Consider the following 15,715-nt stretch of genomic DNA (forward strand, 5'->3'; position numbering starts at 1 on the left):
AGAGCTCCATATTCTGCTCGATCAACACAGGATTTTCTGCTTGCACAGTTTATAACTGTCTGTACTTTCTTCTGTTTCTTCATTGTTTGTAACTCTTAATTTGTTTTAACAAAAGTGTCTGAAAATCAAATGTAATGGAAATGAAGCATTAATATTTTTGAGTAGTGTTTGTTATTTATTTACACAGTCATATTTATAAATTAATATTAGTACTAGTAATAGTAATAGTAGCAATAGTAATATAATGAAAAAAAACATTTAATCAAAACAACCCAATGCATTGGGTTAAATTATACAACCCATTTTTTTGGAATAAAATAACCCATAGTAGGTTATATGTCATGGTATTTTTAAGTTAACCCAACTATTTTAATAGAGTACTCTTATTGTTATTATCTATATTGTCATTTGTCTTGTTTTAAAGGTTTTGAGACTATTGATGACCTCTGAGAAACTAGACCGAGAGCTTCATTATGTTGTCTGTCCTCTAGAGGGAGTCAGTGAAGCGTCGGAGGGATTTGGGTTTGTGAGAATTTCACTGGAACATTCTGTCTGAATGTCCGTAAGCTTTTCATAAAGAGTGCATTTAAACATGTTTAAAGTATTTGTTGTTTCAAATATGATAAAATCCACAGCCTATTATATATTGGTGTTCAACAAAGCGAAAAGTCATACATCTGGGGGTCGTCAGCCTACTAAACTATTGTTGTTGCCTCCATGTGTGGGCTGTAGGGGAGGAGTCGCTCAGAATTGATGGGAGGGACGGGGGTCATTGCTGAAAAATGTCCCCAGTAATCTCTCATTCATTATGAGTGACAACGACCCGTCTCTGAAGCTCAAATGGGCTGTTCTGCCGTCACTTTCATTAGTCTGCTGCGTTTTTAACATCCCACACTAGACTCATCGGAGCTGTTTGTTCATCATCCAGAGCGCATTATTGTGCGCACCATCACTTCAGAAGATGGATATGAACTCTAGAACATGTGGATTTTTCATTTGTATCATCCAGACTTTGCTTTTGTCATCGGCTACTCTGGAACCTTTCGACCTGCTGTATGATAGCGGAGTGGAGGCTTTTTATAAAGGAGATTATGGAAGTGTGGTGCGGTACATGGAGAGCGCGCTGAACAGTTTCTCTGAAGTGCGCCGGACTAGAATCACATGCAGACTCAAATGCAGGGACCAGAATCGCTTTGACAGCTTTCAGACCGAGAAGATTTTTGAAGTGATTCTTCATAAGGCGCACTGTTTAAATGAATGCATTGACGGGAAGATTGGACCCCAATCCATGCATAAAATCAGCGAGGATGTCATTCAGGATTTCAACAGGAGAATTCCATATAACTACCTGCAACTTGCCTACAGAAAAGTGAGTCCTAGATTTGTACAGTTTGAATGAAAATGTTTGAATATTAGCTGTTATATTTGTTGCAAAAATTGAATGTTGTGTGTTGAAATGTAAGTTCGATTTGACTGCCCGATCCCACAACCGTGGTTAGACTGTTTTAAATAATGGTTTACTGTACACACACAGCATTGGTGGTTTACAAAAATATCAAACAAATAAAACCCTGTTGCACTAGGCTACTACACTTGATTTTGGTTTTATTATAAAAAAAAAAAAAAAAAAAACCAAGAAAACATGTTAAATGAGAATATGAAATATTTTTTAGTATTTAAAAAAGTATTTTTACTTTTCATATTTTTAAAAATACATTTGTTTGGCACCTTTTCTATTAATTTTAATTTATTAATTACGCTACTTTTACCATAAACCGACATATATACTATTTGGTAGAGGTTAATATTTGAGAAATTATGGGATGTGTTGAACAAGAAAATGCTTTGAGTGTGTTTACTAGCGACATTTTATCGTTTATCGTCATAAATGCTCCACCGTTTAAACCAAACATGTTCTTAGATTAAACTTGTTCTGGAACATTTAAATAGAACATATAAGATATTTATGAGTGTTAATTTGCATCTGAATATTGGAATATGTCATAATAAGTTTCTCGTGTTCATCAAATCACAGCCTGTCCCAGTGAAAGTTGTAAATTAAACATGGAGCTGAAAAGTAATTTGTGATTTGAAATGTTACGCAATCCTGCGAACCACCTCAGGGGACTGGGATGGGAAGGGATGCGGGAATTCTATAGAAATTCTGTCTATATTCATTCATTCATTTTTTTCAGCTTAGTTTTTTATTAATCAGGGGTCTCTACAGTGGAAAGAACCGCCAACTTATCCAGCAAATGTTTTACGCAGCGGATTTCCTTCCAGCTCTGAGAAACACACTCTTGCATTCATACACAACTTAGCTTATTCAACTCAACTATATACCTTTGAATTGTAGGGATGCCTAAGCCCCCCACATGCAGAACCCCTATACGAACATCGGGAGAACATGCAAACTACACACAGAAATGCCAACTAACCCAGCTGGGGCTCGAATTAGCGACCTTCTTGCTGTGAGGTGACAGCACTACCCACTGCACCACCATGTCATCTCTGTCTATATTAGTTTTTTTCTATTTAAAAAAAAAAAGAAAGAAACAAGCAATTCATTTTTTTTTTGACCCCAACAAAACAAAACTGAATGAAAAAAATTATTCCAATTTACAAAGTAATATTTTGTATATTTATCAGGGATGCTCCAAGCGATCGGCTGGAGACAGTTATCGGCCGATAATCACATTTAATGACTTGATCGCTAATCTGGGGTGCGTTTACCAAATAACAACATAACTCGTGGCTGAATCATAGTACAATGCATCATTTGGGAAAAGAACGAAGTAGTGACAAGTGTTTCCCAAAACCATAGTTGCTTTGTTGCAGATCCATCGTTTGAACCACACTAGTTATTACGTAAAACGTCCATATTGGCGCTCTAAACGGGGTGGAGTAACTACTTAACCCGATATTAAAAAACCCATATTTCTTTCTCCAAATTATATTGTTTTACACACTCACACGCATTTAAAAAAATCTAATATTAGTTTTGGTTAAAACATGCACTCGTTTCCATATTAATTGAAATATATGTAAACGGCTCATATAGGGCCAGTGTTTCCTTTACAAATATTATATATATTTACATATTCCATTATAAAACATAAAACCTAACATGTAATCTCGTGCATCATATAAATCATTATTGGTTGTAATTTACAGTAGGCTATTTAAAAAAAAATCCTACTTAACAATAATAATAATAATAATAATAATTATTATTATTATTATTATTATTATTAAGTAGGATATTGTTGATTTTGTATTATTATTATTTTACAGTTTGACATTCAAACCACTGCAGAAATGTTTCAACCAACAGGCCCATGTCATATAGGCCATGAGTAAAAAGCATTAAGGTTTGCTATATATTTTAGCATATATATTGTAAAGCTTTCATCATAAGTCATGGCTGCATTCAAAAAGGCATACATGTTTTCAAAGTGCACTGCAAACAGAGCACAATTATCAATATGATAATCATTAAAACTCTGCATTTAGCTTCAAACACCTCCAACTCACACCTGCTTAATAGTCTCTAGTGGTCATTTGGATCAGCTGTGCTTGATTAGGGTTGGAGCAAACTGTGCAGAGCTGTGGCCCTCCAGAAATCCAGTATGAGACCTACAGTTGAAGTCAGAATTATTTGCCCCCCTTTGAATGTCTTTTTCTTTTTTAAATATTTCCCAAATGATGTTTAACAGAGCAAGGAAATTTTCACAGTATGTCTGAAAATATTTCTTTCAGGAAAAAGTCTTCTTTGTTTTATTTCAGCTAGAATAAAAGCAGTTTTAAATTTTTATGAACCATTTTAAGGTCAAAATTGTTAGCCCCTTTAAGCTATTTTTTTCTCGATAGTCTACAGAACAAACCGTCAATTTACAATAACTTGCCTATTTATCCTGCCTAGTTAACCTAACTAACCTAGTTAAGCCTTTAAATGTCACTTTAAGCTGTATAGAAGTGTCTTAAAAATATCTAGACAAGTATTATTTACTTTCATCATGACAAAGTTAAAATAAATCAGTTATTAGAAATGAGTTATTAAAACTATTAGGTTTAACTATAACCTATAATAACTAAAATCTTCTCTCCGTTAAACAGATATTGGGGGAAAAAATAAACGGGGGGCTAATAATTCCGACTTCAACTGTATATTAAACAATAATTATTATTGATAGCATATAATGTTTATAAAATCTTATTAAATCTAACTAAAAACATTCATGTTTATAATATTTCCTTTTATCTTTAATCATCAGTGTTGGGAGTAACACTTTACAAGTGAAGCTGCAGTCACATTGCACTTTTCTCCCCATAGACTTCTATTCATACACACATGAATGCGTCAGATTGGAAACGCAAGCTTGTGCGACAAGTTTTGCAGTTCACTGCAGTGGAAAGTTCAAGCTTGGTGAAATCTGTCCTGTGAAATCGCATCACATAATTGCGTGAGACCAATAGAGGATCAAAACATGACCTCTCTGGACAGAAATTTAAAATATGGAGCAATCGCTTGCTTTTTAAATGTCCAATCATCTTGTTTAATCCCGTCCCTTTTCGCAGTGCCGTACTACAGAATTTCGCATGCTCAAACTCGAGTGTGACCATAGCTTAATGCGAGTTAAGCAATAATATTACTTTTCTAAGTAACAAGTAATGCATTACTTAAAAAAATAAGCAATACTATTTAAGTTACTTTTTAAAAGATGTAATGTGAGTTACTTTTTAGTTTAATTAATTCACTTTTCACTTTAGGTGGTGCAGTGGGTAGCACATTCGCCTCACAGCAGTGGCTCGAGCTGGTGTTTCTGTTTCTGTGTGGTGTTTGCATGTTCTCCCCAAGTTCGAGTGGGTTTCCTTTGGGAGCTCCGGTTTCCCCCACAGTCCAAGGACATGTGGTATAGGTGAATTGGGTAGGCTACATTGTCTGTAGTTGTGTATGTGTGTGAATGAGTGTATGTGGATGTTTGTGATGGAAGGACATCCGCTGCGTAAAAAACATATGCTGGATAAGTTGGCAGTTCATTCTGCTGTGGCGACCCCGGAATAATAAAGGGACTATGCCAAAAAGAAAATGAATCAGTGAATGAATTCACTTTTACAAAATTAATTGCTGGAGTAAAATGAACGTAATCATGCTCTCAACCAGAGAATTTGCTCCCGCTGGAACAGACAGAAACGAAAATGGCAGACCACAGCTTTAGATTTCTGGAATGGAAGTGTTCTCATTATTTTATATGCATTAAAGAGAAAAAGGTAAATGAAGGTGTAGGTTATATATAGTGTGTTAATGATTGCAATGCCTCTCAGTTAAATAAAGAAAAAAACACCCTGAAAGTTCTGAAAAAGATCAAGCCTCAGCCAGGTCAAAAAAGTAACGCAAAAGTAAATCAAAAGTATCGTATTGTACCATGAAAGTAACTAAGTAACACTACTAGTTACTTTTAGGGGAGTAACTCAATATTGTAAAGCATTACTGTCAAAAGTAACTTTCCTCAAAGCTGTTAATCATATTTCCATATTTTAAAATAATGTTTGATACAGTGTTTACATCTTGTTTTACCATGGTAAATGATGATGTAATTGACACCTTTTGTGTTTTCAATGGAATCATATTGTAACTATTGTGTGAATATGGCGAAGCAGTGAAAACAATATACAAATGACCTCTATAAATGACCCTTCTGGAGCGCTTGAAGGTGTTTTGTGCAATCCTGAAATGATTGAGATATTCAGAACAGTTTTTGGACAGCGCTGCAGACAGATGGGAACAGAGCGTAACATTCTGAGAGTAGCCGTCTGTAGGAGCCAAATCCGACTCGTGTTTTTACCCAGTGACAGCGAGTGACTAATAATTTGTCCAGAACCAGAGATCACACACATTCCTGTCAGCACTCCTGCTCGGTGGATGTCATAAAGAGAAGTGTATGTGAGTATATATGGGGTGATGTTTGAGAAATTATATAACATTCCACTGCTCTTTGATATGTTAACCGCACTGCCATCGTGAGGCTTTTTCAGCCTGGATGAAGGATTCACAGGCGCCAACTGTTGCTTCATTGATTTGAAGTTTCTCTGTTTGAGTTCTTGGGTCAATCAGCATTTATCTAGGCAAATATTTTGTTTTCCCATTAAAGTGTGTTTGCTGTTCTCAGAGGAAAGGCAGCTGCTTGTTTGGGGTCATGAATGGATGGGTTTTGGGCCAGAAGTTATGCCTCCTGTTGCTCTGTTATTGGTTAGTTCCTGCTGCATCAAAGGCCAGCTATTTCCACCTGGTATTGACAAGCGTTCAGATGCGTCTCTTGTGACCACTTTGGTTAAAGGAACACTCCACTTTTTTTTTTTGGTCTCGCAGGAGCACTTTTAACTTAGCTTAGCATAAATCATTAAATCATTTAAAACATTAAAAAAGTTGTACTCTTCTGTATTTGCATTGATTATTAAGTAGGGATGTCCAGACCTGATCGGGTTATCTGAAATTCAGCCCGATCATGTGGTTTCAGACTCGATCAGAAACGAATGTTGATTCTGATCCGGACTCAAATATATACGCATATTTTTAACACATCTATAGTTATGTGGTGGCACAGAGTTAGATCTGTTTCTTGAATTCACACAGAAACAGCAACGCGTGTGGCATGACATCACTTTGTTGCAGAGATGCTATTGGTTAAATGCTGGCAAAGTTGAACATGGAAGCAGCTTGAAGCGGAAATCGCGAGTATGTCTGCGGTCTGGAGGTATTACAAAGTTGATGATGACAACATTTCCATAGCAAACTGTGAGATATGTAAACTTGGGAGTGCTTGCCAGGTATTTTGAGTTGAGGTGCTGTTTGTTTTTATATTAGATTTCTTTATATATTTACTGTTGCACTAAAGTCCAAAAGTGTAGAATTGATGTTATTTATTACTTGATTGTTCAAGCTGCCTCACAGAAGTGCTCTGTTTGTTAACAAAGATGTTGAATGTTAAAATAAGGTGAAATAAATAAAAAATAAAGGGCCTGTTTCTTCACTCTTCTTAATTCTTTTTTATGTATTATAGAAGTATCTGATTGGGTTTTGATATCGGTAGGTACTCAAAATCAAAAAACTCAGACTCAGATCAGGACATCTCTAGTATTAAGAATGATGTAAAAAATAAGAAGTTGCTTTCTTCTAGTCAATATGTATTGGAACTATACTCTCATTCTGGAGTAATGATCATGGAACGTTGCTGCCGCACCATGGCTGCAAAATTACACAATGCTTTTACACAATCACCAGCTGGAAGCGATTTTCAGGTGCATATATTTGTCAGACTCAGTACACAATGGGACATAGAGTAGCTCCTCCCCTTTTTAAAAAAAGCAGCCAATAGCATTTTGTTTGATCACAGCTCTGGTGGTAAGGGTGGTTGAGTATAATCACTTATTATCAAATAAGAAGCATCTTGAGAAGGGGCGTGACATGTCAGATACTAGAGAGCATTTAATTGATTAAGATTTAATGAGAAAATAGTTTAAAGTATGAGGTGAAGTGAAAAAAGATTGATCTATTTAGGTGGAATTGACAAAGCATTGGAGGTTTATATCTTCTAAACTGCTGTTCTAAGCTTTTATCTTCTAAAGATTTTGCCACTGTTTTGGAGCAGACTAGCTTATAGATATCCTTCAAGCTAACATAAGGATACTAACATCTTTCATTCATTTTCTTTTCGGCTTAGTCCTTTTATTAATCCGGGGTCGCCACAGAGGAATGAGCTGCCAACTTATTCAGCACATTATTTTATGCAGCGGATGCCGTTCCAGCTGCAACCTATCTCTGGGAAACATTCATACCCACTCATTCACACTCGTACACTACGGACAATTTAGCCTACCCAATTCACCCGTAGCAAATGTCTTTGGATGCGGGGAGAACATGCAAACTCCACACAGAAACACCAACTGACCAAGCCGAGGCTCGAACCAGTGACTTTCTTGCTGTAAGGCGACCATGCTATCTACTGTGCCACCACGTCGCGATAATAACATCTAAAAAATTTAAATAGGAAAATTCACTATACTTTTTTTTGAGTGAGTGAGATGCTAATGGTCTAATTATATTAAATGATTTATGCTAAGCTAAGCTAAAAGTGCTCCTGCCAGACATGGAGATCGACCAAATAAATTTTAAAAACAATAATGGTAAAACTCAACTGTTTACACTAGGGGAATTGTAAAATGAGTCTATTTCCAAAAAAATGTTGAGTGTTCCTTTAAAATTTCACTTTTGTCGGAGCACTTAGTGTAACACATTGGTTCTATCGATTGAACAAATTAAAATTATTCAAAAGCGAGCAAATAAAAAGAAAGTGTATGGCAACTATTTTAATTAACATCTGCGTGTTTTCCTTTTCTGGTCTTTGAACGTCTCAAAATGTTACTGTCTATGGACGAAGAGCCAAAAAGATTATCTTGAGATTCTCACTTTTATCAGCAGTCCTGACAGAAATCTCCTGCACTGGTTTACCCATGTGACTGTGAAACTCAAATGTTTAGTGTCCTCATTGAGCTCACTGTCTTTCAATCTTTTCAGAAGCACACAAAGACTAACCCATATCTATTGTACTGCCACCAACGCAACGGCAGATAACATCATGCAAAAGCATTGTGAACTGCGCTGTGGCAGCATTGCATTACAATCTTTCTGCCATTCTTCATCACCAACCTGGTACAATTTAACATGCAGCGATTGAAACATAGTTTATACTGAACCCAACTTTATATACACAGTAAAGCACTCTTAATTATGAGCAACACATTTTAATTGATTATCCCTTTGATCTTTTGTCGATATTAATATATTATCTTTAAATATATGTGTGTGTAATTCATTTTAATTCAAGTTTATTTGTGTAGTGCATTTCACAATAATTATTGTTTCAAAGCAGCTACATTTTGCATTATAATAAAATTTTGGAAAAGTTAAGGTTATTAGTTACCATAGCATTATTAGTTACTAGTATTTTATTAACTATTTAACTAGTAATTAATAGCTTTTAACAGTTAACCTGCAGTTATACAGCATATGGATGATGTCCATGTGTACATGTTTATTGAAATGTATTTGTGTATTAAGTGTATGTGTTATTCTCAAAATCCTCAATGGTTGGCATCATCACTTTACAGGTCTTGAATCCCATCAATGACCCCGCACAATCTCTAAAAGCCTCGGGATGGGTATCCTTAGGGGGTGAGAGAGAACAATTAATGGTTAAAGAATTAAAGAAAATAATTAGCGTAGCTGCTATTCAGAATATATTTGAACAAGTGATATTAAATTTCAATGCAAAAATTAAGTGTTATAGATTAAGAGATGCATTGCATGTATGCTTTACTAAAAAAATTGGTCTTTAATCTCGTTTTGATCTGAGATCTGAGCCTCGGACAATATCAGGAAGACTATTCCAGAGTTTAGGAGCCATATATGTAAAGGCCTGACCTCCTTTAGTGGACTTTGCTGTTCTGGATACTACCAGAAAACCCAAGGTTTTAAGATCTTTGAGAGTGGATTAGATTATTTAAAGCTTTATTGGTAAGAAGCAATAATTCCGCACATATCCACAGATTTTTACCAAAATTCTTAGCAGAAATAGCAAAAAACATCTGCAGAATCCGTTTGGCCTTGCTCATAAGAGAAGTTACTGACCAGTATGGCTACCCATACTTAAAATTGGTCCTCTTTTTTTTACCCATCCAAGTGCACATACAGTGAGCACACACACGTAGCATTGGGCAGTGGGCTAATGCTTCCAGCTCACTGCAGAGCAATTAGGGTGTTAGTATCAAATATGAAGAGAGTGTGGTTTCATTTACCACGAATCAAACCTGCAGCCTTTTGATTACATGTCCAACTCTCTATATTTTAATTTAAACCACAACCTGGCACCTTTGTCAATTCATAATCAATATTGTACAGTTTATTTTATTATTATTTTTTTTTAGCCCACCTGGTTGACTAGAAACACTAAACTGTTCAGTCATGGCATCCTGTTTCAGGAGGGGTGTAAATATGAGAAGCCAAACTCAGTCAATCATCACAAAATTGAAAGTAGCTTTAAATAATGTCAACCATCAGGGAAATATTGAAGAAATTCCAGTCAACTGGAAGTGTTATGAATCGGCTGGATTTGTGTGTCTTGTCCAAAAAAGCTGGAATTACGTGGAATTACGTGGATCTTGGGTTCAGAAAGTCACCAAAACTTCAATCTAAATCTTCTACAAATCTCCACAAACTGTATGAATTGGTTTTTAAAAGCCTCTACTCTTATCGTAAAACGAACTGAAGCATCTTCTTTTTTTTTATTTTTTATTTTGATCAAAAGATTATACAATAAAGACTTTTTTCCGCAAGTTTCTTTGCTCATATTTATTATATTAGTGAGTTAATTTTTTTCAATAATGGAATACTAAGCAAACAGTGCCGTTGTATCTGTCAGAAAGAGCCACTCAGCAGGGTTTGTTTTGTACCTATCGCCACTGCCCATCCAAGAAAACATGGCACGTCCTCTGCCAGACTTCTTCTGCATGAGTGACTGTATGCGGATAACAGCGCAGCAGGAATGTGCGGGCATATCGCCTTATTTCGTTGCACAATAAACATCCCTGGCTGGGATTACCTTGAAGAAAACCCGACCACCAAACTATGTGTGCTCCAAAGACTCGAGCAGATGCGTATCTCTCGCCTTTATTTTCCAGGAATTTTTACGCTTGACAAATACTGGAGATAAACAACAGCTCTTTGGTTGAGCTTGTTACGTCTTGATTTACATCGCATATTCCAGTTATCGGTGATCTTCTTTGACTGAGTCCCTCGTAAAACCGAGTTGGATAAAATGCAACTCCATAAACAGAGAAACGGCTGCTTTAAGGAGTCCTGCGGGGTCACAGGAAAGACCCAGAGCTGTTGGGCAAAGCCAGTGAATGAAGAGACTCTTGGGGAGGCTTTGGCTTGGTTTGAGAAAGAGTGGAAAACGGGACGCGGCGGCCAAGCGAACATCTGTTGTCTGCTGTTCCTCTATCGCTCTTGGCTCCGCTCTCTCTTGTTTTCAATGAAACGATGGCTTCCTTGTATAGGAGAGTAGGCTTGAATGTTACAAATATTTATCTAAAATACTTCAGACCAAACTAGTGGTGTAGTCGGTGAAGCGAAAGGTCAATTTCGGCATCTGTCAGAGTATATTTATTCATATTTAGAGGGAGTGTAATGTTTGTAGGCTTGGCTGTAAACTTGATCTCTTCCAGTCGCATTTTGAAGCGACAGGAAATCCATCACAACAATGGCTCTGCGTGTGGTGCACGTGTGTCGCCGAAGAGGAAGTGCTTTCTATTCTGGACTTTTGGAGTCATGGGGTGCACATTTTGTAGAGTTGTAGATTGAACCCTACATAACATACTCATGGCTTTTTATAACTCGATGTTTGTCAAATTAGTGGCCAATTCATATTAATATGTAAACCAATCAGTTCCTTCATGCTTGCTTTTTTCATATGAAGGATATTTTACAAATTATTCACTAATTTGTCCACAAAATGTTAAACAGTTGCTTTCCTGTAAGATCAAGTTGACTGTACAGTTTTTCCGTCTTATAGATTAAATGTCACAGACCCCTTAATATGATTAAGAGGGACCCACATCTTAAATTGTTAGAGTTGTAACAGTATTCAGAACTGAAAAACAATAAAAAATGCAAGCATTTTACAAGCAAACCAGTAGTAGGTATAAAAAAAACAAACCGAACCAATTCTGTTCGCTGTGTACAAAATTTATCATGAATGTCAAGTATAAACAGGATATCCACAAGGTTTTAGAAAGTCTTAAAATGTTTTAAATTTCAAAAACAAAATTTTAGGCATTTAAAAAGTCTTAAATTCACTAAAATATTTTGATGTAGGTCTGAAATCCTTTTAAACAGGTCTTAATTTGCCTATTTCTATGTAAAGCTACCCAATCGGTCTATTTCAATCACATAACATTCCATCTACAAAAGTTTTAACAAAAGTTTATCGATTAATTGTTTCAACATTGTTTTCAATGTTTTTAAAGTTTTAGTAAGATTTAAAAAGCATTTTAAAAATCTTCAGGGTTTAACCTTGTATAAATCTGTAGCTTAATTCCTAAAGGTCTTAAAAAGTCTTAAATTTGACTTGAATTTAGAACAAAATCTTTTAGATGTTACAGACCCCTTGGTTTGAAGTTTTTTTTTTTTCATTATTGTCGAACGTCATAAATTTCAAAAACAAAACTTTAGGCCTTAAAAAGTTTTAACTTCACTAAAATGTTGTGATGTAGGTCTAAATGATTTTAAACAGGTCTTAATTTGCCTATGACCATGTAAAGCTACCCAAACAGCCATCCAATCACATAACATTTCATCTCCAAAAGTTTTAACAAAAGTTATTTATTAATTGTTTACCAATATAATTATATTTTTAAACAATATTTGTTTTCAATGTTTTTTTTTAATGTTTCAACTGAATTAAAAAAGGTTTTTAAAAATCCTTAGCGTTTAGCCTTGTATGAATCTGTAATTTAATTCATAATGGTTTTAAAAAGGTCTTAAAAAGTCTTAAATTTGACTTTATTTTAGAATAAAATCCTTTAGATGTTACAGATTTGATTTGAAGTTTTTTCATAATTATAAAACGTCCTACATTTCAAAAACAAAATAACATTTTTGGGCTTAAAAAGTCTTAAATTCACCAAAATGTTGTGATGTAGGTCTTAAATCATTTTAAACAGGTCTTAATTTTCCTATGTCCATGTCAAGCTACCCAATCGTGCTAACAGCCATTCAATCACATAACATTCCATCTTCAAACGTTTTAACAAAATTTTATTTATTATTGTTTACCAATATTGTTTCTCTTTTTTACAATAATATTTGTTTTTAATGTTTTTTTAATGTTTTAGTTGGATTTAAAAAGGATTTTATAAATCCTTAGCGTTTAGCCTTGTGTAAATCTGAAATTTAATTCCTAATGGTCTTAGAAGGCCTTTGTAAGTCTTAAATTTGACTTGAATTTAGAATTAAATATTTTAGATGTTACAGACTCATTGATTTGAAGTTTTTTTTTTCATTATTATTAAATCTTCTAAATTTCAAAAAAGTCTTTAAAAAGTCTTAAATTCACTAAAATATTGTGATGTAGGTCTTAAATCATTTCTACCCTTTCAAATCTACCCTCTCGGGCTAACAGCCATCCAATCACATAACATTCCATCTCCAAAAGTTTGAACAAAAGTTTAATTATTACCTTTATTTAACAATATAATTATCTTTTTTTACAATTATATTTGTTTTTAAAATCCCTATCATTTAGCCTTGTGTAAGTCTAAAATTAAATTCATATAGATCTTTAAAAGGTCTTACATTTCACTTGAAGCCTGTAGAAACCCTAATAAACGAATTCATTTAATGGGAAAGTGAAATTAACAGGATATGGAGAAAGCACTTATACTATGATTTCTCCAAATGTGTGTTCTGCGTATATTGCATTTAATGTTTATTTCATAGCTTTAAAAAATCGTAGCAAATTTCAGTTTATAAATATTGTGACTTTTAAAATTTAGAATAAAATCTTCTAGATGTTACAGAGCCCTCGATTTGGGGATTTTTTTTTATTATAAAGTTTTGATCAACATAATAGTCTATTTTTTGTCTTATTTTAGTCTATTTTGAACTAATTTGTTTTCATACAATATTGAATGATTTATTTTAAATCTTATTTAACTTTTTTTGTCGCATCAATTATTTAATGATGATTACAATATTTCCTTTCTATTTTTTATATTTGGTTTCCGTTATCATCTATTTATTTCAAAATATATTTATATTTTTGGGAGCGGCACAGTGGCTCAGTAGTTAGCACTGTCGCCTCACAGCAAGAAGGTCGCTGGTTCGAGTCTCGGCTGGGTCATTTGGCATTTCTGTGTGGAGTTTGCATATTCTCCCCATGTTTACATGGGTTTCCTCTGGGTGCTCCGGTTTCCCCCACAGTCCAAACACATGCACTATAGGTGAATTGAATACACTTAATTGACCGTAGTGTACTGTATGTGTGTGAATGTTAGAGCGTCTGGGTGTTTCCCTGTGCTTGGTTGCAGCTGGAAGGGCATCCGCTGTGTAAAACATATGCTGGATAAGTTGGTGGTTAATATTTCTGTGTGACCCCTGATAAATAATGGGATAAAACTGAAGGAAAATTCATGAGTGAATAGGTTTCTTTATTTGATTGCTTATTATTAATTATATAAATGTACTTTTATTATTTTTGCTCTTGTTGCTTTTGTTTTTTCTCCAGTCATTTGCCAGGACAAACCCCTAAATTAAACCATATTAACATCAGGGTCAACGGTTAAAAGGATAGTTCACCCAAAAATTAAAAAAACTTTTGTCTTTTACTCACCCTTGACTTGTTCCAAACCAGTTTTTTTGTTTTGTTTTGTCTTGTTTTGTTTTGTTGACCACAAAAGAAGACATGTTGAAGAACATTGGAAGCTGTTATCTTGTAAATATACAAAAAAAGTCAGCTCAAACATTCTCCAGAACATCTTTTGTTTTTGCACACAGAAACTCGTAAAACGACCTGATTGACACAAAAGTTGTCATGGGAAGTGAAGTGTTCATTGTTTACATACATCCTTTTAATGCAAGCAGTAATTCAGCATAACCCCAGGGGCCACGATTCATGTGCACAGAAAGAAGACATTAACACTTTTTTTCAGCACTCCTTTATCACCTCTGTCATACATCGCGAGCATAGATTGGCTTTCGTTTCCACGACCCCACACTGACCTAGAACAAACTCTGCTACATGTCCGCATCTGTTTGTAACGGGACACCTCCATAGTAAATTACTGCTCACATTGGTGTCAACACGTACCTGAGAGGCATTCCAGCGTGCCGTTGAACTGTGATGTAGAAATCTTAGGCTGGATGTCAGGAGTGCTACAGTACATGGAAAAACGATCAGTCATTGTCTTTTGGAGACAAACATAATCCTATTCAAGTCCTTGCCCAGTTGTTTTGGCAGGTGAGACCATTCCTTCCATTTCATTGACATATGTTATGTGCTTTTTGTTTATGTAGTTATTGACTGGGAACAATTTTTGAAGTCTTTTGAAGATTCTCTTGTTGAATGAAATGTACCGTATATTCTGGGAAAGCTTTTAGACTGGGGTTTTCAAATGCAAAGGACTCTTTCTGTAAAATATCTGCTGTAAAAATCAAAAGGATTTGAGGGTTGCACTCCCAAAGGCTCCTGAGAGCTTGTGTAAAATAAGCCTTCCTCACTGCTGCTTTCTCACTTTAGTCAATTTTGGCCTTTTTTATATTCATATACAGTAAATGTTGCTCTCATCAATGTGGATGATCATTATCAGTATATGACTTGAAAAATATTTCAAACTTCTCTTTGCTTCTAGACCAGGATTTGAAGGAATATTCTATTTTTAATGACACTGCTTTGCAATATCTATGATTCTTAAAGTCAAACAGAGTGAAACAGAAGTAAAGATGTCATGATGTACACTCACATGAAACAATCTCTGAAATGAAGAATGAATGAAGAAAGTTGTGTTGCTAACAAAATGGAGGAAGATTCACGAATAGACAAAAGCAGGGCAGAAACGAGACACGCACCCGTGTACATATATACAGTTGAAGTCAGACTTA

At 35.0% G+C, this 15,715-nt stretch overlaps 1 protein-coding gene across 1 annotated transcript in view; it reads left to right on the forward strand.

Annotated features, from left to right (window-relative positions):
• Positions 1–801: 801 nt before the first annotated feature.
• The window catches only part of p3h2 (prolyl 3-hydroxylase 2), a 98,431-nt gene continuing 83,517 nt past the window's right edge, over positions 802–15,715 (forward strand). The window contains exon 1 of the mRNA XM_087304387.1: positions 802–1,369. Within this exon, the coding sequence (XP_087160513.1) occupies positions 962–1,369 (408 nt within the window). The 5' untranslated portion in view covers positions 802–961. The remainder of the gene's footprint in view (positions 1,370–15,715) is intronic.

Source organism: Danio rerio, chromosome 22 (assembly GCF_052040795.2).
Source record: "Danio rerio strain M-AB ecotype USA chromosome 22, GRCz13ab, whole genome shotgun sequence".
Classification (NCBI taxonomy): Eukaryota; Metazoa; Chordata; class Actinopteri; order Cypriniformes; family Danionidae; genus Danio; species Danio rerio.